Here is a 23,267-nt window from a genome sequence, read left to right on the forward strand (position 1 = left end):
TTTAAGAACACTGTTGCTAGGTAACTGTTCCTCTTCAAAAATAGTGAATGTGTTTGTGTTTGAAGTAGAGCTGCAATGCTTAGTTAATTAATCAATTAGTCAAAAAGTTAATTGGCAACTATTTTGATAATCGATTCATTGTTTAAGTCGTTTTTAAGTAAAAAATTCAAACAATCTCATGTTTAAGTTTCTGATATGTGAATATTTCCTGCTTTTCTTTGTGGTAACATTGTATTGAATTGGATTTTTTGTTTGTTTTTAATTACTGATCAAACTATTGTTTCTGATGTTATAAAGTAATCAAGAAAATAATCATCAGATCAAACCATTATGAAAATAATCATTAGCTGCAGCCTGAAGCAAATGGAAAAAGTGTTGCGAAGCATCACAATTTATTTTCAAGCTGAAAAGTGTGAATTTTGCATTTTAGTTTTATTAATAAAGCTTAAATAATAACAATAGACCAAGATGACACTATGTTACAGGCTAACTTGGTACAAATACACATGAAATGTCACAAAACTGAAACTTTGCTTCTTTTGCTTCTTTTTTTGACCTACAACAGTTTCTCCATCCTCGCAGCACTTCTGTGCAGCATCTCTGGCGGTTGCCTGGCAACTGCGCTCGACTGTTCACAGAGAAATATTTCCAGCAACATTTTAGTTTAAGAGCTTTAGAGGTGTTTGTAGGTGTATTTTTTTTTAACTTTTTGCCAGTCTTTATGCTAAGCTAGGCTAACCATGTCCTGACTTCAGCTCTGTGCTGAACAAACAGATGTAACATTAACGTCAGTCTGAACATCCAATCAGAAGTCTCGTTGCTAGAGAAAACTCACTGGACGGACGTCTGATTTCCTCAGTCTTGTTTTCTTTCAGACGTCTTTCATTAATTATTAGAAATTTAAAGTCATTCAGAAGCAGCTGAACATGTTGCATCATGAGCTTTATGCAAGTTTCACCATTTATAATATGTGCAAACAACATTTCCTTCATTCTTCCTTTTTGTCTTCATCATCTTTCTGTCTCTCTCTTTCTTGGTGAACTTAAAATAAATGTCCCAGCTTGCTTTACAATAAGATTCTTTTCTATTCTACTCGTCACAGCCGTTGAACATGTTGTTGACTCTGTTTCCTCCAGTAGAGACCTGAGTTTAGCGCCTGCATGGTTCAGTTTCTGCCCACTGAGACCACACTGACACCCAGAGGTGTGAAGAGGAACAGCAGCAGTCAGATGGACAGAAATCTGAGTCTTTATGATAAATAATTAATAAACACTCATCATCAATCTCAGTATCATCAGTCACATAAAACACCAAAATATCAAACATCTATGAGACAACAGCAACACTTTAATATAAAATCCTTTCATTACATCTGAAACTAATCTTACAAACACTCAACAATACTCAGTATGAATATTATATCAGTAACAAGGAGATGAGAAAGTACCACATAGTAATTATTACAGTATTTACTCAGATTGTTTTACTGAAAGACTAAACTAATAATAAATTACAGTATAGAACATTATTCTGTCCTGTAAATGTGTTTTTATTTCTCCATTAAATGAAGATTAATATTTAGAGGTTTTAAGTAATTTATTAGTGTATTTTTTTAAAGAAAGGCTTTTAGTTTAGGTTTACAGGGTTAGTGATGGGTTATAAATGTCTAAAGACTTAATAAAAGTAATAAAAGTCTATTAAAAGACTGCTGAGTGATCATAAGTTGGACTAAATTTGATAGTTGATTAAGGTGCTTAAGTGTTTTTTTTTCCCTTTAATGACAAAAACCATAAACGTTGAAATAAATTCCTAAGTTTGTGATGATTAAAAGGATTTCAGATGAAGGTTTTTGTCCCCAAAGTAATAACTGTGTATATTGATTTTAATGAGATTTGGCATAAAACTCATATAGTTTAATGGTGAATTGTGTTTTATGCTGGCAGACTGACGGGTCTTTAAGTACAGAGTTTAAAACCAGACAACAACACGTTGTTAATATTTTCTGGATGCTGTTTATTGATTTTGAGTGAAAAATGATGTATTTTTAGGGGAAAACTTTATTTTTACCTGCACAGTTATCATCTGCATGTCCCTCCCTCTTAGATTATGTATGAATATGCTTCATATTTAAGTAAAAATAATTAAAAACATCAGCGTTTAAACTGAGCAGATGCTGGTTATCGTGTCTGCGGCTGAGAGGAGGGTTGATTTATTACCACCAGCTCAGACAGACAGGTGCAGGTAAAACATTTCAACTTTCACTCTGTGGTCTCGTGGACATAAAACAAACATGGCAGTAAAAACAAACAGGAAACCATGATGATGATGATGAAGTCAGGAATCCAGGGACCCCCGTGTTTTAAAACCCACGGCTGTAGATTGATGGGTGCGACGCTGCCGTACGACACGGTGACATTAGTGTAGAGTGTTATTATTCCTGCTGAGGGCTGAATGTTTATCTGAGCTGCAGATAATTACAGCAGCAGAGTCCCGACAGCATAAACAGCCTCCTTCCTGTCTGCAGCTATCTGTCTGCTTCCAAACACGTCTTTCAACATCAACACGCAGGAGCCCACGGTTCACCTCCTCATCCTCAGCTCCTCCTCCTCCTCCTCCTCCTCCTCCTCATCCTCAGCTCCTCCTCCTCATCCTCAGCTCCGCGCTGCTCCTACTTTATGTGTTTACATTCTGGGAGGGTTTTCTGTTGATGTTTCAAAGACATTTTTCTTCCTTTTCTTCCTTTTCTCCTTCTTTCCTCCCTTGTTTCTGTGACCCTTCCTTCTTCTCTTTCCTGTTTTCTTTTCTTTCCTCTTTTTTGTTTCCTTCCTTCCTTCTGTCCTTCATTCCCTTTCTATTTCTTTTCTTCTTCCTCCTTTCTCTGTTGTTTTCTTTTCCTTTCTTCTCCTCTTCTCTCTCTCCTCTCCTTCTCTTTTTCTTTTCTTTCCTTCATTTTTTCTCTTCTCTGCCTTTTACCCTTCTTTCATCTCCTTTCCTCGTTCCCTTCTTTTCTTGTTATTCTTTTATTCTTCCTTCTGTTCTTCTTCTATTAATTTTCCATGTTTCCTTCCTCCTTTCCTTCCTTGAAACCGTCTCTTTTATTTCTTTCATTCACTTTTCATTTACCTTCCTTCTTTCTTTCATTCTTTCTTGTATCCTTCCTTGTCCTTCTTCCTTCTTTCCTTCCTTCTTTGCTTCCTCCTTTCTCTCCTTTATTCATTTTACATTTTCATTCCTTCTTTCCTCCCATTTTTCTCCCTCCTTCTTCATCCCTCTTTCCTTCCTGTTCTTTAAGTAAAGTTCCATTTTTCCTTCACTCTTTCCTCCGTCTTCCTCTTCTTTTATTTCCATCCTTTCTTCTTTTCTCTTTCTTCTCTTGTTTTTCTTCTCTCCTTCCCTCTCTCCTTTGCTACTGAACTTCTTCCATTCCCTTTCTATCTCTCCTCTCCTTCCCCTTTTCTTTTCTTTCATTCATTTTTTGTCCTCCTCCTCTCCTTTTTCTCTCTTCCTTCTGTTCTCCCTCCTTTCTGCCTTTCATTCACTTTACATTTATCCTTCCCTCTTTGTTTCATCCCCTTTTTCTTTTCCCCTTACTTCCATCCTTCTACCTTGTTTCATTCACTTTTCATTTTTCCTTCCCTCCTTCCTTCTTTCCTTTCCTTAATTCCTTCATTTTTTTATCTTCCATTTGGTCTGCCCTTCTTTCATTCCTCCTTTCTTCCTTTAATTCACATTTCATCTTTCTGTCCATCATTTTCTTTAACACTGACTTTTGTCCTCATTCTTACTTTAACTTTCTTTCCTCCCCTTTTTCTTTTCTTTCTTCCTTGCTTTTCTTCCTTCCTCTCTTCTGTCCTTCTTCTACATTTCACTTCTCTTTTTCTTTCATTCATTCAGGTTAATGAACTCTCCAGTCCTCCTTCCCTTTCTTTTTCTCCTTTCCTACCTTTGTCCTCCCTCATATCCTTTCATTTACTTTCAGTTTTCCTTCCTTTCTTTTTTCCTTTCTCCCTCATCCTTCCTTCTCTTATTAACTTTCCTTCATTGTTTCCTTCCTTACATTCCTCCCCTCCTTCTCTCTATGTCTCTTTCCCCTCTCCTCCTCTTTGATTCTACTTCTCATCTCCATCTAAAATAAAAACTGAAAACCCTTCAAACTGAGTAATAATAACCTCCTGTCTTCCTCTCTTTGAGCTCCCGGCTCCCAGCAGCTTTATCAGGGTGAAGTGTTATCTGAGGACGTGTTCGGGTCCGTCTCATGCAGCTAATTGCCCGCTGAGTGTGACTGGGAACAGTATGGAGGCTCGGCCGCTCCCAGATGTGGGACTGGGCGTCTGTGCGGTGAGTGAACCGCAGTCAGTGAAATGTGAGCCTGCTCGGGCCTGGCTGGCTGTATTTTGGGATGTTTTACATGGGGCAGGACAAAGACACGTTACCAGGCGGGATCCCAGTCTGAGCAGATGGTCCTACTCTGGGAAAAGAAGAAGAAGGAGAACAAGAAGGAGAAGAAGCGACATTATTTCTGCAGAGGAAGGAAGACTCAAAGACGGTAAAGTTTTTCTCTCCAGGAGCGGCAGCTTCTGAGCTTTAACTCCTGCACAGCTGTTAACGGGAAGATGAGATGTGGAAGTGAAGGACAGCTGACTGCAGGGAATCTCACTGAAAACCGAAACTCAGCGGCTAAAGGACAAATATGGAGCTCTGCTGGATATAAATAGTTCTGTGGGTTTGAACGTTTTCTGGGAGTTTGTACGTGTTTCTGTGTGTGATTCTTTACCGCAGTGTTGCTTTTATCTCACCGGGTGTTTCCACTTGGCCAAAACAGGAGCCACGTGAGGTCGCACATTAGCTAGCTGCTGTGTTTGAGGTGTAAATTACTGAGTGTGTCAGAGGGAACATGTTGGGAAAATGTTCCCTCAAAGTTTTCACTCTGCCTTCATCTCACAAATCATTGTTTCAGATGTCAGTTAGCTTTAATAACACCTGGTCAACAGGTTAACCGCTGCTGCCAGTGAACCACAGGTTACCATGGCAACAGTAACTTCTGCTTCGCTACCAGCTAGCTAATTAATTAGTTAGATAATGTTACGACCGGGATAAACCAGCTAACCAACAAGATAATGTTATCAGCTAAAGCTAAGGATGTCTTGTTTAATTTTTGATTGTGAACTAGCTAAAGCTAAAAAACTAATATTACGAGCTATAACTAACCAACTGACAGGCTAATATGACGAGCTAGGTACTGACTGACTTAATTAACAAGCAATTATTACCAGTACTTATGTTATAAAATACTAGATTTAACCCCAGACAAGGTTTACCAGCCAGCTACCAACTAACTAGCTAGTTACCAACTAACTTAAAAGCAAACTTTACCAGCTAACGTTAGTTACCAGCTAACTAAGTTAACCAGCAAACGTTACTAGGTAGTTACTAGCTAACTAACAAGCAAACGTTACCAGCTAGCGTAACTAAAGAGCAAACTTTACTAGCCTGCTACCAACTAACAAGCACATTTTACCAGCAAGTTAATTAAATAATAAGCTTTTGTTACCAGCCTGCTACTAACTAACTAATAAGCAAATTTTATCAGAGTTACCAATGAATAAGTTAATATTGCATGCTGGCTAACCAGCTAGCAGTAATTAACAGGCAGAGGTTACTAGCTAGATACCAACTAGTTGACAAACAAAAATTGCCAGCTAACTATGAACAAGTGGTTAACTATAAAATACCGATGTTTCCAGCTAGCTACCAACTATCTGACAAGACAATGTTTTAAGGCGATTAGTCAATTAATCGATTAGTGGACAGAAAATTGAGTGCCAGCTATTTTGATAATCGATTAATCGTTTTGAGTCATTTTTAAGAAAATAATGCCAAAATCTGCTACTTCCAGCTTCTTAAATGTGAATATTTTCTGGTTTCTTTAGTCCTCTATGACAGTAAGCTGAATAAGTTTGGGTTGTTGATTATTGGTCAGGACGAAACAGGACATTTAAGGTTGCATCTTGGGCTTTTGGGAAACATCGATCTGTATTTTTCACCATTTTCTGACATTTTATAGACCAAACGACTAATCGATTAATAGACAGAATAATTGATAGATTAATCGATAAAGAAAATAATCGTTAGTAGCCGCCCAAATCTCCAGAAACTTCATATCAAGTGTTTATTAGATGGCAGAGCCTCACATGTTGTGATGTCAGTTAACTTCATTGTGGGCTTGTTGAATACCAACAAAATAATCATCGTTATATCTCTGTTAATTTAACAAGGAGCTCAGATTTTATTGTCCAGTGTCAGCAGAAGATATCAGTTTATCTTATAACCTGACGGATGTACAGATTGTTCACTGCTTTCTATTGGACTGCTTTGGTTTCCATGTACATTTAGCACACGGGTGCTCAGACTCAGCTATGATGTTACTCTGGTATTTCTGTGTTAATCTGACCTGTTTTTCTCTCCTGATCCACCACAGATATGGCTGAAGATGTCTGTGGATTCTGATAATTCCTGTGTTTTGCTGTCATCGCGAGACTCCAGGACTTCTTGCGTCTTCCAAACCGCCGATGAGAAAGATGACATCCCGGGAGTGGGAGAGGAGAGGTAACTGGGTCTGAATATTCAGGTTTTTTATTTTATATCTCAACATTTAACATCCTGACACGTTGCGGCTGAGTGTCGGGACGCCGTGGTCGTGTTCTGGTGTCGTTCTGGACTCAGCTGGTGTGTCTGTCGTCCTGCAGTGTTCTGGAGATGCTGAGCTACTCCAAGTTCTCCGACCTGGAGACATGGCTGTGTATGCCGTCCTCACTGCTGCTGCCCAGATCCCTGGACTCAACCCGCACCTCCTCCTCTTCCTCCTCCTCCTCTTCTTCCATCTGCAATGCATCCAACCGCTCCTCCAACTCCCCGCCGATCTCCTCCTCCTCCTCCCCGGCCTCCAACTCCCGTCGCTCCACCTGCAGCGAGCCGGGAGAGAGCAGCACGCCGCTCAGGTAACACCGAGTCTGTGATACCAGCTGCAACTAACGATTATCAATTAATCTGCTCAGTTGTTTTTCAGTTAATCGATTAGTCATTTTGTCTATAAGATGCTCGTATATAATTTCCCACAGCCTGCTTTTAGCTCCTTCGTCTCCATTAGAGCTGCAACGATTAATCGATTAATCAATTGACAGAAAATCATCGTGATAAGTGAACAACTGTTGTGGTCATTTTCTAAGTAAAAATGCTGAACATCTGCTGGTTATTTTATGTCATACATGATAGTAAACTGAACATCTTTGGACTCTTGATCAGACAAAACAAAACATTTGAAGACGTCACTTTGGGCTCTGAGAAATTATGATGTTGATGTTTAATCAATTATCGATAATCAATATAATGAAAATAATTCACTTGTTCCTCACATTGACAATGAAAACCTCAGTTTTTCTCTTCAGTTTACGTTCTCCTCTCGCCTCTAAACACATTGTTTTCTCCCACTGTGACTGTGACTGTCACATGATCAGAGCTGATACACTCGGGTCCATTCGGATCCAGATCTGAGACCTGACCCGGTCCCATTAGACTGAGTAGAGACCTGTGGAGACCTCTACATGACGTGCCTCTCCAAAAACCACCAAACTTGGTCCTGGGTCACACATGAAAACGTTTGAGAAAGCTGATCCACAGAGACTTTGTTTGAGATACGTCAGGTTATCTACGCAAATGAACGCAACACAGACGAGTGTTCCTCTGAGTGTTTTACAGTAAATGTCCTGCAGACTGCTTCTGATTTCCACCAGATGTCTCATTAATGATGTTTAAGTAGAGAGAGAGAGTTTAGTTGAAACTGTGGTCAGTTGCCTCGCTGCTCTCTGCTCCTTCCTCATTGTTCCTCGCTAGTAGAAGTATTTGTCTGGCACCATGGTGATGGCAGTTATGTTGGGAAAGATAAGCCAAGAGGCTGCAGGGAGGGGAAGCAGTGGTGTTTATAGATTTGGGGGAAATGTACTGCTAATACAAGGAAGTGAAGTCATTATGACTGTATGTGTTGTATAGTAGGAGGTTGTGTTTATGTGGCGGTATAGTGGTTTGACTCATAACGGGCAGTTGTTTTATTCTTCTTCTCTACTTTTTAATGACATGTTTGTGAACGAAATATCCCACAAACAGAGTGAACAAACAGGACGCCTCATACAGCAGATTCAGCTCAGTTATATGTTGAAGATACAGTAAGAATGTGAAAATGTTCTTGCATGAAGCCCAAAGTCTGAACTATAAGTGATCTAAACTGCTGCTGTCATTTTGTTTTCTTGCCTCCATGTGGTGCCGGTTGGACCAGAACTACCTGGTTTTGTTTCACAATTGTCTCACAATTATCAGTCCACTGCTGCTCAACAGGAAAACACTGTCCAATGAAACACAAAGAGATCATTTTATCCACTTGATCTGAAGCCTCATATTAGCTTCAGAGAAACTTTGGAAGATCTTTCTGCAGAAAACACAGACTGTCTTCATCACTGGTCTTCTAACGGTCAGTATGAACAGCAAGAAAAACATGTTTCATCGTCTGTTTGGGCATCTTTGTTTTAAGACAAACTTGAAAAATTGAGAACCTGTTCTTTAATAACACTTCTAAATTCTAAATCGCTGTTTGACATTAAAACGCCAAAATGGGTTATTCTCCTCCTACTGGGCGTGTGCGGAGGACAGAAAACCAGTGAAGAAGAAACAGTATACTGTTTCTGTTTCCATGGTGGCTTCCTGATATTTAGTTTATTGCTGCAGATTCCAACAGTTTGAGCAGAGAAAGGTGGTTAATAGATACGTTAAACTCTGAACAAGCTGTCAAAGTAGAGAATAAAGTGAACAACTCCTGCACAAAGCCGTCCGCCATCGTTGTTATGTTTCTTCTTCTTCTTCCAATGAAACACCACACTACTGCCACCATCTGTTCTGTCAGTGATATGACACACACTACAACGCCAAGCCAGCGTTTCACATTTACTCTGGAGGACGTTTTTGGAAAAGCTCCGTTTTCAGGGAAGAAAAACGAACAATGAAGATGCGGCTTAGTGTGGACGTGGTCTGAAAGTCCTGGATAAAGGACTTCCTGTCACAAGTAAACACAAAAACATGCTGTAAGTGACTCTCTCCGTCTGGGTTGGTTGAAGGTTCCCTTTCATTTGAAACAAAGGCCTCCTGACTGATCAAACTCTGATATCTGAAGCACTTGACTCTCGATCCCCCTGATTCAGCTTTTGTCTCTCTCACACACACACACACACACACACACACACACATACAGTGGGGTAAGGTAACACCCCTGCTGGGCATTGAACACTTGCTAGAAGCGTTTCCTTCAGCTGTGGACCTTCAGCTCAGTCAGGTGTGATTATGTTTCCTGTTTGGACCCTGAAAAGCATTTTGTACATACATGTAACACGCTCGGCCGCCGCGTTCACTACCAAACACGACCGTAGCGGAGACGCTGGGATCATGTGTGTGTTTTTTAACGTGATGCGGTGAAGCGTGGCGATCAGAGATGATGACCTGGACTCAGCTGCTGGACTTGGTCCTGCGGAGGAAAAAGAAGGGACGCGGTCACAGCAGAGCATCATGGCGGAGCCGCAGCTACGTGGTCTCAGAGGCCAGGTATCAGGATTACACAGAAACCACATGTATGTTTACACAAGAGGAAGCTTCATGTCACTGTCGGGACTGAATACCAGTGTTCCCAGTGTCAGCTTTGTTATACAGGAAGTCTTGTTGCTTTCCTGAAAAGTAGTGAATTACTCAACGTATCACCTTTACAATATTATCTTGTATTTATGCTGATCTGTGTATGATTTTGCTGGCATTGAATAAATGATGACATCATGAATCATGTGACTCAAATGTCACTGAAGAGCTGAAAACATCAGATCTGTGTGGAGCGATGATGAGGAGACTGTAACCTTCCTCACATCAATACATGAAACAAACACAAACGTCATATTTCCATCATTTTTTCCATCGTTCAAGCTTTGGCTGTCGCTCTTTTAACGACGTCATCTCGTTGAGTCTTCTTCTTCTGCAACGGTTTAACGGCAGCGACTGGAGGATTAGCACCACCTGCTGTTTATCTGCTGATATTCACACAACAGCAGTGGATGGAAACAAGTCTCAATTTGAATTTTCCTTTACTCATTTTCTGGAAATTCTGTTAACATTTGTGCTGCATTTGGATGGAAACGTAGCTACTGATTGATACTGATTGTTCTCATTGTGTAGAGCTTCGTAGGCGAGATGAAGAATCCTCTTTTTATAGTGTACAGCAGCTTTTAGAGTGCTGCGGCCCAAAATAACGCTATGAGATTTTTTGTCACTGAAAGTCTTTGATGTTTTTGTGTTGCTTCCTTCGTGCAGGCCTTCAGACAGGGAGGCCACCTTCCTCACCCCTGCACTGGGGAAGGAGACACCGTTTCTGGTCACGCCCCTCCTCCCCATCCTCTCCTCCACCCCTGTTGCTGCTGCTGCTGCTGCTGCGTCGGCGGCGGCGTTGACCTCAGGGATGTCCAGCGGAGACTCCGCCTCCCACGGCGGGGTCAACATCAGGAAACGCCGACGGCTTGCTGCCAGTCCTGGAGGACTCCACTGGAACTCTGCAGGTAAGAAGCCAGTCACATGACCATGATATTTATATTCATGTCTTACTGTTAAACTGTGCAGTAATGACACGTATGACATTATAATTAGAGTCTTGTTTTTACACTCTGACTCAATCTCAGCTCTTTCTTTCTCTTTCTCTTCTCGTGTCTGGTGGTTATGAGACTGAATCCTACAGTTCTGGAGAAACTATGAATGTTTACTCAGTTTGTGCAACTTTGAAAGAACCGACTTTATGGAGAATCAGCGTTAGCATGTAGATTAGCATGTAGATTAGCATGACTCAACATGGTGACATGTGTTCTGTACGTTTTACAGACATGTCTTTCAGAACATCGGTCTGTGGGAAGATGGTTTTCAGGCTGCAGGGGATATTTAGTGATGCTAGCAGCTGGCATCTGTTTGATCACACGATGAGTTTTGTTGAGTAACAACAAATGTTAACATAACTTTTGTTTACAAGAAAACTCCACAGTCAGCTGTAATGTTGTTTTTTGTGGTAAAAAGTCTCTTAAAAAGACTCCCTCAGAAGGGGACATGTAGGATTTCTAAACTGGGCTCTCTAAGCCTGAGAGCGTTAAATGAGGAGCTGGACTGTGGGACAGTTTTGAGAACAACATGAACTTAAGTTGCTGGTGGAGGAGGCAGAGCACAAGAAACAGTGGTATTCTTCTCTTGGAGGATGTGGATGGAAGATTTGTGAGCTCCCCAGGTGAAGGGGGCTGTAGGGGCGTCTGAAGGTGTTGAGGATCCCGATCATGCCCCCCCTAAAGAAGACATAACGTTCCACCGTGAAGCAGCTGATGTATCAGCTACTGGCTTGGGATGAAGGGAAGGGACACCTAAATCAACCATGTAGCCATCTGCCCTCTGCAGAACCTTCCTGAACTTCAGAACCAGCTTCAACCACAAATGAACTACAGTCGGTCCGACTGACTGGATCCAGCTGTAGATACACTCTTCTGTTTAGGTGACATCATGACTGTCAGTTTTGTTTTCTGGTGTGTAACGATGGTGTGTTTGTACCGTTCTGTAGTCCGTTTGGTTCTGTAGTTCCATCGTGTGTACGGTGGGTGATGAGGGACAAACATGTCAGCCGATCAGCTTGAGTAACTTGTAAGTTGGCAGGTTTGTGAACGAGGACACAAACGTATGAAAGCAGCAGACCAACAGTGTCGGTGTGAACGTGCTGCCATGTCAGGAATGTTGATGACACACACACACACACACACACTGACTGGGGGTCTTGTTTATACTTTGTTTCCTGTGTTAGTCAGAACGTCCTTTAGCTCCACCCTTCTGGAGAATGATAATGAGCTTCCTGTTGAACAGATTAAAGCTCCGTCTACACCAACAGCGATAACTATAACCATAACTATAAATAGGTCCGAGTGGACGCCACAAATATAACAACAAGGACAGCGGCGAGCGATATCGTTGGGATCACTTTCAGAGCCGTTTGATGAACGATAGGAACACTGACAGCCAATCAAAACCCATCTCCTAACCCCGTAACCATACAGCACGACAAAATCTCCATCTGAACTTCATGACCTGCAAATATCATCTTAACTCTGGAAACCAACTGATGACTTTATTTATATTTATATATTTAAATGTGGTTTTCTCACCACAGACTGACTCTCTCTATCATACAGTGATGCTGGAGCTTTGTTCTCCATTATAACGTATAAAACAACAGAGTTTGTGACCTTTTTAGTCTTCAGATCTGTGTTCAGACTGTGTTTTCCTGCCACAGCTCAGTAAAAGCTGCTCGTCTGTTTCTTTCTCTGCAACGTTCAGCAGTCACAAGTCATCAGTGTGTGTTTTCCTGAGCTGTCCACACAGCTGCAGCTCGTGGTTTACAGAACGATATCGTTCATAAGTGTGGATGCTCACATGTTTATCGTTATTGTTATTGTTATGGTTCTAGTTCTTGGCGTGGACAGACGTTAAGCAGCAAATCCTTCAGGTGTTTGTTGTTCAGACTTGTGTATTTTAGTTTGTCGTGTGTTTGTGGTTCCTGCTTTTTATCATCTATCCATATTTTTTCATTTTTTACAGTCAGTCAACATTAATACTGATGTTTTTTCTAAATATATGAGGGATAAATGACAACATCATGGAAGAATTGTGATTCTATCTTCTACTGGAGCTTCAAGGATTAGTCGTCAGAAAATTAATTGGCAATTATATTGATAATCAATTAATCATTTCAGTCATTTTTCAAGCAAAAATACCAAACATTTGATGGTTCCCGCTTATTAAATGTGATGATTTGCTGTTGTTATTTGCTATATATGACAGTTAATTGAATATCTTAACATTTTAGACTCTTTGTCAGACAAAACTTTATTAAATTAAAGACATCACCTCATTTTTTTAACATTTAATAAAGTAAATGAGAAAATAATCTGCTGGTTAATCGATAATGAAAATAATCGTTTTCATTCAATTACAATTCTGAATCAGCTGATGAATGCCAACAATCAGATTTTAAACTAACGTAGGCTGCGTTATGTTTGTAATACGTTAATCATGATGTTAGTGGATCCTTCATAACACACTGCAGCTTTAAACTGTAACTAACAATTATTTCCATTATTGATTAGTTGTTTGGTCTATAAAATATGAAAATGGTGAAACTGAAACGTCTTGTTCAGTTTACTGTCAAAGAGACTAAAGAAACCAGAAAATACTCAGTTAAGAAGCTGCAATCAGAACATTTGACATTTTCTCCTTAAAGAAATGACTGATTACCTGAAGAGTTAGTGATTCATTTTTCGACTACTTGTTACATTAATCCGTAATCTCATCTTCACCTCTGACTCACCAACTAACACTGAGCAGTGTAGAGCCGCAGCCAGTAGTCCATTAATCAATTAATCGATTAGTCCATTAATTGATTAGTCAATTGACGCAAAATTAACCTTCAACTATTTTGATAATAGATGAATCTTTTTAGTCATTTTTTTAAAGCAAAAATGCCAAAAATGGATGTTTTTAGCTTCTTAAATGTGATGACTTTTCTTTGTCCTGCATTCTAATAATGAAGATCTTTGGGTTTTGAGCTGCTGTTCAGACATAATAAAGATAAAACCATCGACTCTTTTTGGAAATTATAACAGCATTGTCACTATTTTCAGATATTTAATAGACAGTAGATTCATTGATTAGTTGAGGTGAATTGATAATGAGAGTAATCATTAGTTGCAGCTCTACCTTCATCAACCAATCAGCTTCACTCTCTCTGATGTTTGACTCTCAGTCGACCGGAGTGTTTTTCCTGCTTCTGTACAGCAGAGGGAGCCATGACTGCAGCTCTGTGTGTGTGTGTGCGTGTGTGTGTGTGTGTGTGTGTGTGTGTGTGTGTGTGTGTGTGTCTGAGGAAGACGTTCAGTCCTGTGAGTTTCTGATCGGAGATCTGCTGCACTTTTAATCTGCCTCTAATCATTATTTTTTTCAATGCATTGTTTGGACTATAAAACAACAGAAAATAGTGAAAAGTGAGTTAAAAGTGACGCCTCAAATGTTTTGTTTTGTCCACAACACAAAGATATTCAGTTTACTGACTGAGGAAACCAGAAAATATTCACATTTAAGAGGCTGGAAGGCATATTTAATAGTTTTTGAATCATCTTTGTCACGGTCTGCTTCATCTCTCTGTCTCCTCTTTAATGTCCTTCACCTCCCTGCTGACACATGAAGTGAATCACTTCATCGTTTTATGGCCTCTGGAAAAACAGTGTTTGTGTGGCAGTCAGAGTCAGGTCACATATAACTACCACTCCAAAACTCTGCTCAGCAGGAACCTCCGTTTATTAAAATGATATTCACATTTATCTTTGAGGTCTAATAAACAAGTTGGATTTGCTCTTAAACCATCTTACAAATCAATAAGATCAATAAATTACTAAATTAACATTTGTTAGATTAATCAGTTGGGTTATTTTATGTTTATTATTTATGTGTATTTATATATTATATGTGTTTACCATTGTTGCAGAATAGTTGTGTGAATTTAAATGATGACTATAAACTGAATGTCTTCTCTCTGTTGTCTAATAAAGCCATTAAAATGCTCAGCTGTGGTTCCAGTCAGTCCAGTATGAACCACCAGTGTCTGCAGCATAAAGAACATCCAGAGAGCTTCCAGTGTTTTATCTCTGAAGCAGCTCATGCAGTTTTAATGCAGCAGCTCAGGTAGTCAGCTGTCCTGCAGGCTGACACCTGATCACACACACACACACACGCACACACACACACACACACACACACACACACACACACACTAACACACACACACACTAACACACACACACACACACACACACACACACACACACACACACACACACACACACACTAACACACACACACACTAACACACACACACACACACACACACACACACACACACACACACACACACTAACACACACACACACTAACACACACACACACACACACACACACACACACACACTAACACACACACACACTAACACACACACACACACACACACACACACACACACACACACTAACACACACACACACTAACACGCACACACACACACACACTAACACACACACACACACTCTCTCTCTCTGTGTGAATGAATGGAAACATGAAACCAGCCGCCTCAGGCAGCAGGACGAGATGAAGCTTCTGTGTTGAAACTGTAGAGAAGCGACGCTCAGAATTTGACTTTTAAATGTGAAACGTCTTCTCAGGGTTGGTTATTCGCTGCTCTCTCTGACCTGCTGCTGCTTCTCACTTTTATCTTTCTATCTTTCATTTTTCTCTTTCATCTGCCGTCTCTCACTCACACGACAGTTTGACATGTTTGTTATTGAAAGTTAGAATCCTGAAACAGAAACTGATGTCAGATATGAAGGATGAAATTTCATGAAATAGCAAACGATCAGTATCTATAATAACTATTAACTAATAACTAATCAGTATTTGGTCTAAAACATGTGATTTAGTTGCATGATGTGATTACTATAGATATCTGATGTAGATATATATCACTATATGGCAGCTGACATCACATATTAAATAATAAACTGATGTCAGGAACTAATTTAGTTTTTAATGACAGTTTGCTCAGAATCATATATTTGACATTATATTTTGCTTTCTTGGATAATGTTGACATATTGTGCATCTGTATGAAAAACTACAATATAATGACATTAATATTTGTATTTAAACTGGTGCAGAATAACAGAGGTGTAAACAGGAAGTGAGAAAACCAAACCAAACCCTAAAATAAAAACAAACAAACAAAATAAATAAATAAAATCACCAAATGTAATAATAATAATAATATTAATAACAATAACTATTATAATAATGCCAGCCAGTTATCACTGCAGAGATCAGCTGTTTGGGGCACATTTGCATTTATAACAGAAGGAAAAAAGACAGACGCAAGAAGGAAGATTAAAGAATTCAATTAAAAATCAATTGAAAAGGTTAATAAGAAGAAAATAAAACAAACAAACAAACAAACATAAAACCCACCAATTAACTACATCATCTCTTATTATAATTCATGTCTCATAATGTAGAAAATCTGCTCAGCAGCATCGTTAATATTCACAATGTTTTTTGTTTATGAGTTTGTTGTTTACGTGTGTGTGTGTACTTTCTATACTTTGTGTGTGTGTGTGTGTGTGTGTGTGTATGTGTGTGTGCGTGCGTGTGTGTGTGTGTGCGTGCATGCATGTGTGTGTATATATGTGTGTGTGTGTGTGGTGTGTGTGTATGTGCGTGTGTATATATGTGTGTGTATATGTGTGTGTGTGTATATATGTGTGTGCGTGTGTGTGCGTGCGTGTGTGTATATATGTGTGTGTGTGTGTGTGTGTGTGTGCGTGCGTGCATGTGTGTATATGTGTGTGTGTGTGTGTGTGTGTGTGTGTGTGTGTGTGTGTGCGTGCGTGTGTGTGTGGTGTACAGTAACAGTCTCTGGTTTCTCTGGTTTCTCTGGTCCAGGTTCGGTGCAGAGGGACTTCTGGTCACCTGATCTGTCTCCGGTGTCGGGGAGGAGTACAGCAGCAGGTAGAGGTAGAGGAGGAAGAGGAGGAGGAGGAGGAGGAGGAGGAGGTGCAGGTGCGAGGAGCCTCCCCCTGACCGAGGGGGGCGGGGCGCCAGCGGCGCGGGCCGGTGAACGGGCGGTCTTGAGGAAAACGGTTTCGGTTGACGACCGACTGCTGCAGCCGGCGGGCGCAGAGCAGCGTCAGCTGAGACTGCTGAGCCGACTGGAGAGAGGCAGGAAGAAGCTCCGCAACATACATGTGAGTCTTTGACATCATAATTCATTTATTTACCTCATGGCCGGCCTGTAAGACAATATTATTGATTAACTTCCCTGTTTTATACTGGATCAACTTTCAGTAACGGTGAATATCATGAGTTCATCAGAATGAAGTGAATTACTGATTCTCCTGAGTTTTAAAGCTCTGAACTGGTTTTAAATTTTACAAATGAGGGAAAGATTCAAAACATTTGACACAAACAGTATTAAACCCATAGACTTTATCAGAATAACAGACGTCACACACTGGTTTGTGTTTTGAAGCCTCCAGTTTGGCATTTTGAACATCTTTGATTTTTGGAGCCAGAAGTGACGAGAGGGTGGAGCTGACCCCAACACTAGCTGCTCGCTGCTAGCTGCTAGCTGCTAGCTGCTAGCTTGGTTAGCATGGTGCATTTCCAGTCTGTTGTTAACTGTGATAATGCTAATGCTAATTTCTGCTAGTGAAAAACAGGCTTAAAGCCGTCAACTGCACATCCGACTGCTCTCTTAGTGCTTTGTGAAAAGTGTTTATTCTACTTTGCAGTTTTTTCATTCTGTGTTAATTTATTGTCATTGAAGCCAACCACTTCCTGTCAGTATTTCACATTAAAAGCAGGCACAATCCATCTCTCTTTCTTGATACTGGATGGTACGATCCATCCTCCTGTCAGACTTTTCATCTGAAGCATCTGCAGTGTTGAGTTTCACTGACAGCAGCTGACAGCTGACTGAAGACAGTTTTGGTGTGACTATAACATTAATGTTGTGGACATTATAGTGAATTTTATGTTTCTATCTGCCTTAATAAGAGTCTTTATTTGAATATCAGCTTTTATTTGAGAAGTTATGGTACATTAGGAAGCAGCTACAGTTCAGAAACAGAGCTCTGTGTTATTCGGTCTCTATGGTTAAACTCCGACTCTGATGGTCGGGAGACGACGCCGGTTTGTTTTTGTCCGTCTGTGTGTTTTTGTGTTTGTTTTTCTGCTTCTGAGTGATTTAAACTCTGTTGAACCTCCAGTAACACCCTCATGTTGCAGTGAGTCACAGACGGCTGAAACACAGATCAGCTTTTACCAAATTCACTACTTTAAACTGGAAAGACCAAAAAATGTGTGTTGATCTGCTTCAGATCCTTAAATCACATTAAAGAAAAATATACCAGACTGTATGTGTTTTATAGATGAATGGATTAATCATCTGGTTTATCGTAGAGCACAAGGTGATGTCATCAAACCTCAAAATATTCAATTTACTATAATTTAAGATAAAGAAAAGCAGCAAATGATCACTTTTGAGAACCTGGAACCAACAAATGTTTTTCATTTTTACTTGAAAAATGATTAAAAATATATTCATCTACTGATCATTACAGTTTAAATCTCCAGTACATAAAACTACAGCACTGGTACCAGTACAGGAACGATGTTTGTTTTAAATAAAGGTCCGGTTCTAGTATTTGATCATTTATGATATTTCAGATTGAGATGATGAGGTCACGTTTACCGCACAGGAATCAAGAACACCTCATTCACACCTGTTGCTAGGCGACAGACTGTGATAAAGTGAAGGTCACTTTGTTCCTGTTTCAGAAATGGTTTCTGCTTTCTAATGTCATGTTAGGAATAAGTCTTTTATTCTGTTCTTTATGTCGGGATTCACGTTTCACCCACTATGACACATTAAATGGGATCAAACCAGCAACCAGCAACCAGTAAGGCCCCACCCCACCAGGTTGAACCAGTATGAGGCTGAGATTCACACAAATCAATTAATTTTGAGACGTCAACTCTGGGAAATGGTGACAGTCATTATTCAATTTAATTATAATTTCTGACATTTTATAAACAAACAAACAAGTATTAATATGAATCAAATTAGGGCTGCAGCTAACAATTATTTTCAGCATTGATTAATCTGTCAGTTATTTTATCGATTTGTTATTTGGTGTATAAGACGTTGATCAGTGTTTCCCAACATGACGTCCTCAGATGTTCAGTTTGCTGTCATAAAGGATTAAAGAAACTAGAAAATATTCACATTTAAGAAGCTGGAATCAGAGAATTTCTACTTTTTTTCCCTCAAACAAATCAGTTATGAAAATAGTTGGTGATTAATCTTCTGTCAGTCTAGTAGTTGATTGATTGATGAATCTTTGACTGTTATTGCTGCCGTCGGGAGTCTTTAGTCTCATCAGAAGCAGCAGCATGGTCTGGAGTCTGTTTGAGGCTTTACTGTGTGTTGGACAGCAGACTCACTGATCAATACGCTGTGATGTGGGCAGCGCTGATGCATCTGATGTCTGAGTAAACAGGCTGACTGGTTTGGTTCCTGTTTGAAGGACTGAGTGGGATTATGTGAGGATATGACTGAGTGTGTAGTCTGTCTTACATCAGCAACTCTGCTTTATGTAACTGCCCTTAAAGCTGCACTAATCAATACTTTGATATCAGTGATTGGTCAGATGATTGTGTATACAGTACTCACATTCTTTACTTAAAGCTATAATATGTAATTATTCCACATTAAATGTGTAAAAACAACTAGACCTATGTTATATATGTTGTTGAGTTGTGTATTTACATTATCCCAAATGTTTCCAACAATGTTCAAACCCAGAGAAATCTGTAATTTAATCAAAGTAACGGACCGTTTCATTTGGTCGCCTGTCGATGACGTCATACCTCCTCTACCAAAGAGTAAACACGCACAAGATGCATACGGCGGCGCTGTGTTTGTCCGCTACAATGGCGTCTACCAAAGAGTAACTTACACACATACAAGATAACAAACTGTTATAAATGGACTTTTATTCAGTTTAAAGACACATTTTCATGATAAATTTAGGTGGTTTTTTAACTATATCTTTTAGCCGCAAGAAGGATTTTAGTCATTGGACGTCTGGATCTTAAGTTATCAGAGAAATAAACTGGACAAACGTTAGCAGCAGCTCGGCTAACAGCCCCTCCAGGAAGTCCGGTGGTCGCCGAACGTAGTCGGAGTAACATTGATTTTTTAGGTGAAACAGCTTTAATTAGTATTTTAATGATTTTAATCTGCGTGTACATTTGTTTCTGGAGAGGAGGAGACCTCTGCAGATAAAAACATCCTGAATGATGAACACTGGAGTAATCCTATCCCGGTGAAGCTGGTTATTTAACAACAAAGACAACAACTCCCATGATCCCTTGCTACTTCTTACTGTCATCACACTGTGCGTTTAAGTAAAAGTAGAAATACCACAATGTAAAAATACTCCATAAAAAATGCTAGTAAAAGTCATGAATTCAGTAAATTACAGAAGAATTATCAGCTAAATTGACTTTGTTTTGCAGAAAACGGGCCAACAAAACAAAGTTCTGTCACACAAAGTTTCTTTAATTTTCAAACTTTTCTCTAAACTTTTCTTTAGACGTTACAGACGTTACAAGCCAGAAAGTTTGTCAACTGCTGTTTTAATCTTGAATCATTTGTGGTATTTTATAAGCTTATTATATATGATGTCATGTACATTTTTAATCTTAAAAGTCACTTCAGCTGTTAAATAAAAGTAGTGGAGTTAAAGAACAAAGCAGCTTAAAATGAAAATACCCAGGTAGACTACAAGTACCTCAAACTTGTACTGAAGTGCAGTATTTGTAAATGTACTCAGTTACTGGTCAGATATATGTATCTGATGCTGCCCCCAAGTGACCAAAACAATCTGTTATTTGCTCTAAATGAAGAATTCATTTACAGAAACAATAAGAGTGAAATGAATAAACCAACAGTAAGTGAAATGTTTTCTGTCACTGTGTTCAGACAGGACTGATATCAGCACATCACTTCCTGGAATATCAGGTTCAGTTTGTGACAAACTTTTATTATCGAATGTTTCCCTGCAGCAGCTGTGAACATTCATTTCCTTTTGGACGACAAAGACAAATGATACAGAGATAAACAAAGTACACAACAAAGAAACAACACAGGATGACAACAAAGAAAACAAACAAAAACAACCTTCCAATAACAATGTTATTAAATTCATAATCAAGTTTAGAGTATTGTGGGATTAAAACCTGAAACACAAGAGAAACTGCTTGATGTGCAGTAAGTCACTGTAAGAATAAACTAAAACCATCAACACAGGACGGATTCATCTTTCTAATAGTCATCACATGTAGTCAGTGTCAGCAGTGTTCTCTCCATTCAAACACATGATCTGATGATGTGAACATGGAATAGTCTCTGATTTGAATATAAGACGACCTTTTTCAAACCTAATTTTTACAGTAATCACTCGAACTATTAAGGCAGCTAAACGATGGTCGGTTGTCTCCAGTTTGAGCAGATTTCCAGCATGACTGGTTTGAATCCAGAGTTGCTGTTTATGGCTTTTAGCTAAATTGTTCTAACAGGGCAGGTTTTATAATCAAGTAACATTAAACTTAGTAAAATATTACAACAATAGTGTGACTCAGTGAGAGCAGCAGGTGAGCCAACTGTCAATCACAGCTGTCAATCAACGTCCACACGGCAGACATCGAAGCTACTATAAGTCTTCAAATCTTATTAACAGATCAATAATTTCCAAAATGACCACCAGCACACTTATTACAGAACCTGAATGTAGAGATTGAAAGCAGAATGACTCAGTGTTTATAGAGAGAAGTTGAGGCTTTTTGAATCTAGTGGCCGTCTGTGACACTTTAAGATACTTCAGACTAAAGACGTGGCAGCTGCTGATTGATTTAATATTATTAGAGCTTTATTTCACATGTTGTGGTTAAACTGCCGTCTCAACTGAGACTGCTTTGATATAAACATGGTCAGACTGTGTGCTGAGAATATAAGACGACTTGACTGGCGAAATAGATTTTGACTAATTAAAGTTGAGTCTGAGTCTCAAACGGCTGCTGTACAGAGGATGAACCCTGCTGATCTGGATCCACTAGTGCTCTCACCATCTGTCCATTTAACAAGTTAGTTTTCTTCTACAATCATCATAAAGAGCTTCTCAGCACAAACTTCCATTCAGTGTTTCTTTCATCGATCTTTCTGTTCCTGGAGTTTACTGTCTATATCCTCAGAGCGCTCAGCTCCACATGTAAACCTTTGTTACTTTAATAAAGTCAAACAATGTTTTTGTTGCACATACAGAAACTACAGTTACGCTGACGTCACTGTAACTTTCAGGTTTTCTTCTGCAGTCATTGTTGCTGTTTGTAGCTCTACATGAACTCATATATACTCTCCTCTTTACTTTACTGACATTACAACAAGTTGATTGGACTTTGGTGCAGTGCAGCTCAAATTCAATACAGTTCATGCATACAGGTATAATTTCTACCACATCCAGGAATGATATAAACATACAGCTGTGTGGTTTGAATATTAAACAGCATCACTGTTAACTGGATTCTACGGAGAGCAGAGAAGTGCAAGTGAGAGATAAAGTGCATATTGCAGTCAGAGCTGCTTTGCATTGTGCAAATATAAAGTGCACGATGGAGGATCACAGTAAACCAGCTGCAGCAGGATGTCTGCTGGTTTTAAATCTACCAGTGGACCACCGTCCTCTCTGTGATGGGAGTAAGTTATAAACACAGTTTGAGGGCTTTGTGTTGGATACAGGAGTAACATCACAAACCTCTAGGACTTCTGGGAAATGATGTTCATTAAACATAAATATTAAATAAACAACAAGTTCTTATCTGAACATATGAAGCGAGACACACGACATACTCTGAGGCTGCGTTTAACTAATTAGCAGAGTTACACATGTTAATGAGATTGTTAATGAGGTTTTTCTCCTTCTGAAGCAGAATCCAGAAGTTCTGGTTTCACTTCCTGGTTTCTGTTGCAGCTTCATGTGTTTAGTTTCTGGTTTTGCTTCTAACTTTGAACCTGAAGAGATTTTTATTGATGAACTTTGAATGTTTGAACTGCTGTGATTCTTCATCCCTGCTGTAGTGTTTTCCTCTTCTCAGGCTGTGTGGTGATAGAATAAGTCATCTCAGAGTGTGTGTGTGTGTTTCTGTAGAGTCTGATTGATTTATCTGGTCTCTCTGAGGCTCAGCCATCCGACTCACAGCCCCAGTGCATCATGGTCCGAGTGGTGTGTGATCCTGTGACTCACACACAGAGGATGAAACTCATCATTACAGAACACTCTAGTCTGTAATCTACAGTCTTTTTGCCACATTTCCTCCGTCAGCTGAGCAGCAGCAGCAGCAGCTCGCTGATCACAGTCAGTGTTTAGATTTAGATGTTCAGCAGCTCAACGTCTGTGTACTCCGGTTTACCAGCTCAGATCCACTGTAAGAAATTAAAGACAAAACA

At 39.6% G+C, this 23,267-nt stretch overlaps 1 protein-coding gene across 4 annotated transcripts in view; it reads left to right on the forward strand.

The window, feature by feature from the left end:
* Nucleotides 1–3,494: 3,494 nt before the first annotated feature.
* Nucleotides 3,495–23,267, forward strand: part of ankfn1a (ankyrin repeat and fibronectin type III domain containing 1a) — a 133,944-nt gene continuing 114,171 nt past the window's right edge. For 2 of the 4 annotated variants that reach the window (XM_067575569.1, XM_067575572.1), the window contains exons 1-5: nt 4,742–5,236; nt 6,479–6,606; nt 6,747–6,998; nt 10,396–10,637; nt 16,643–16,944. In XM_067575569.1, the coding sequence (XP_067431670.1) occupies nt 6,491–6,606; nt 6,747–6,998; nt 10,396–10,637; nt 16,643–16,944 (912 nt within the window). In that variant the 5' untranslated portion in view covers nt 4,742–5,236; nt 6,479–6,490. The other 2 variants (XM_067575570.1, XM_067575571.1) reach the window with 2 other exon arrangements.

The sequence above is a fragment of the Thunnus thynnus genome, chromosome 20 (assembly GCF_963924715.1).
Source record: "Thunnus thynnus chromosome 20, fThuThy2.1, whole genome shotgun sequence".
Lineage (NCBI taxonomy): Eukaryota > Metazoa > Chordata > Actinopteri > Scombriformes > Scombridae > Thunnus > Thunnus thynnus.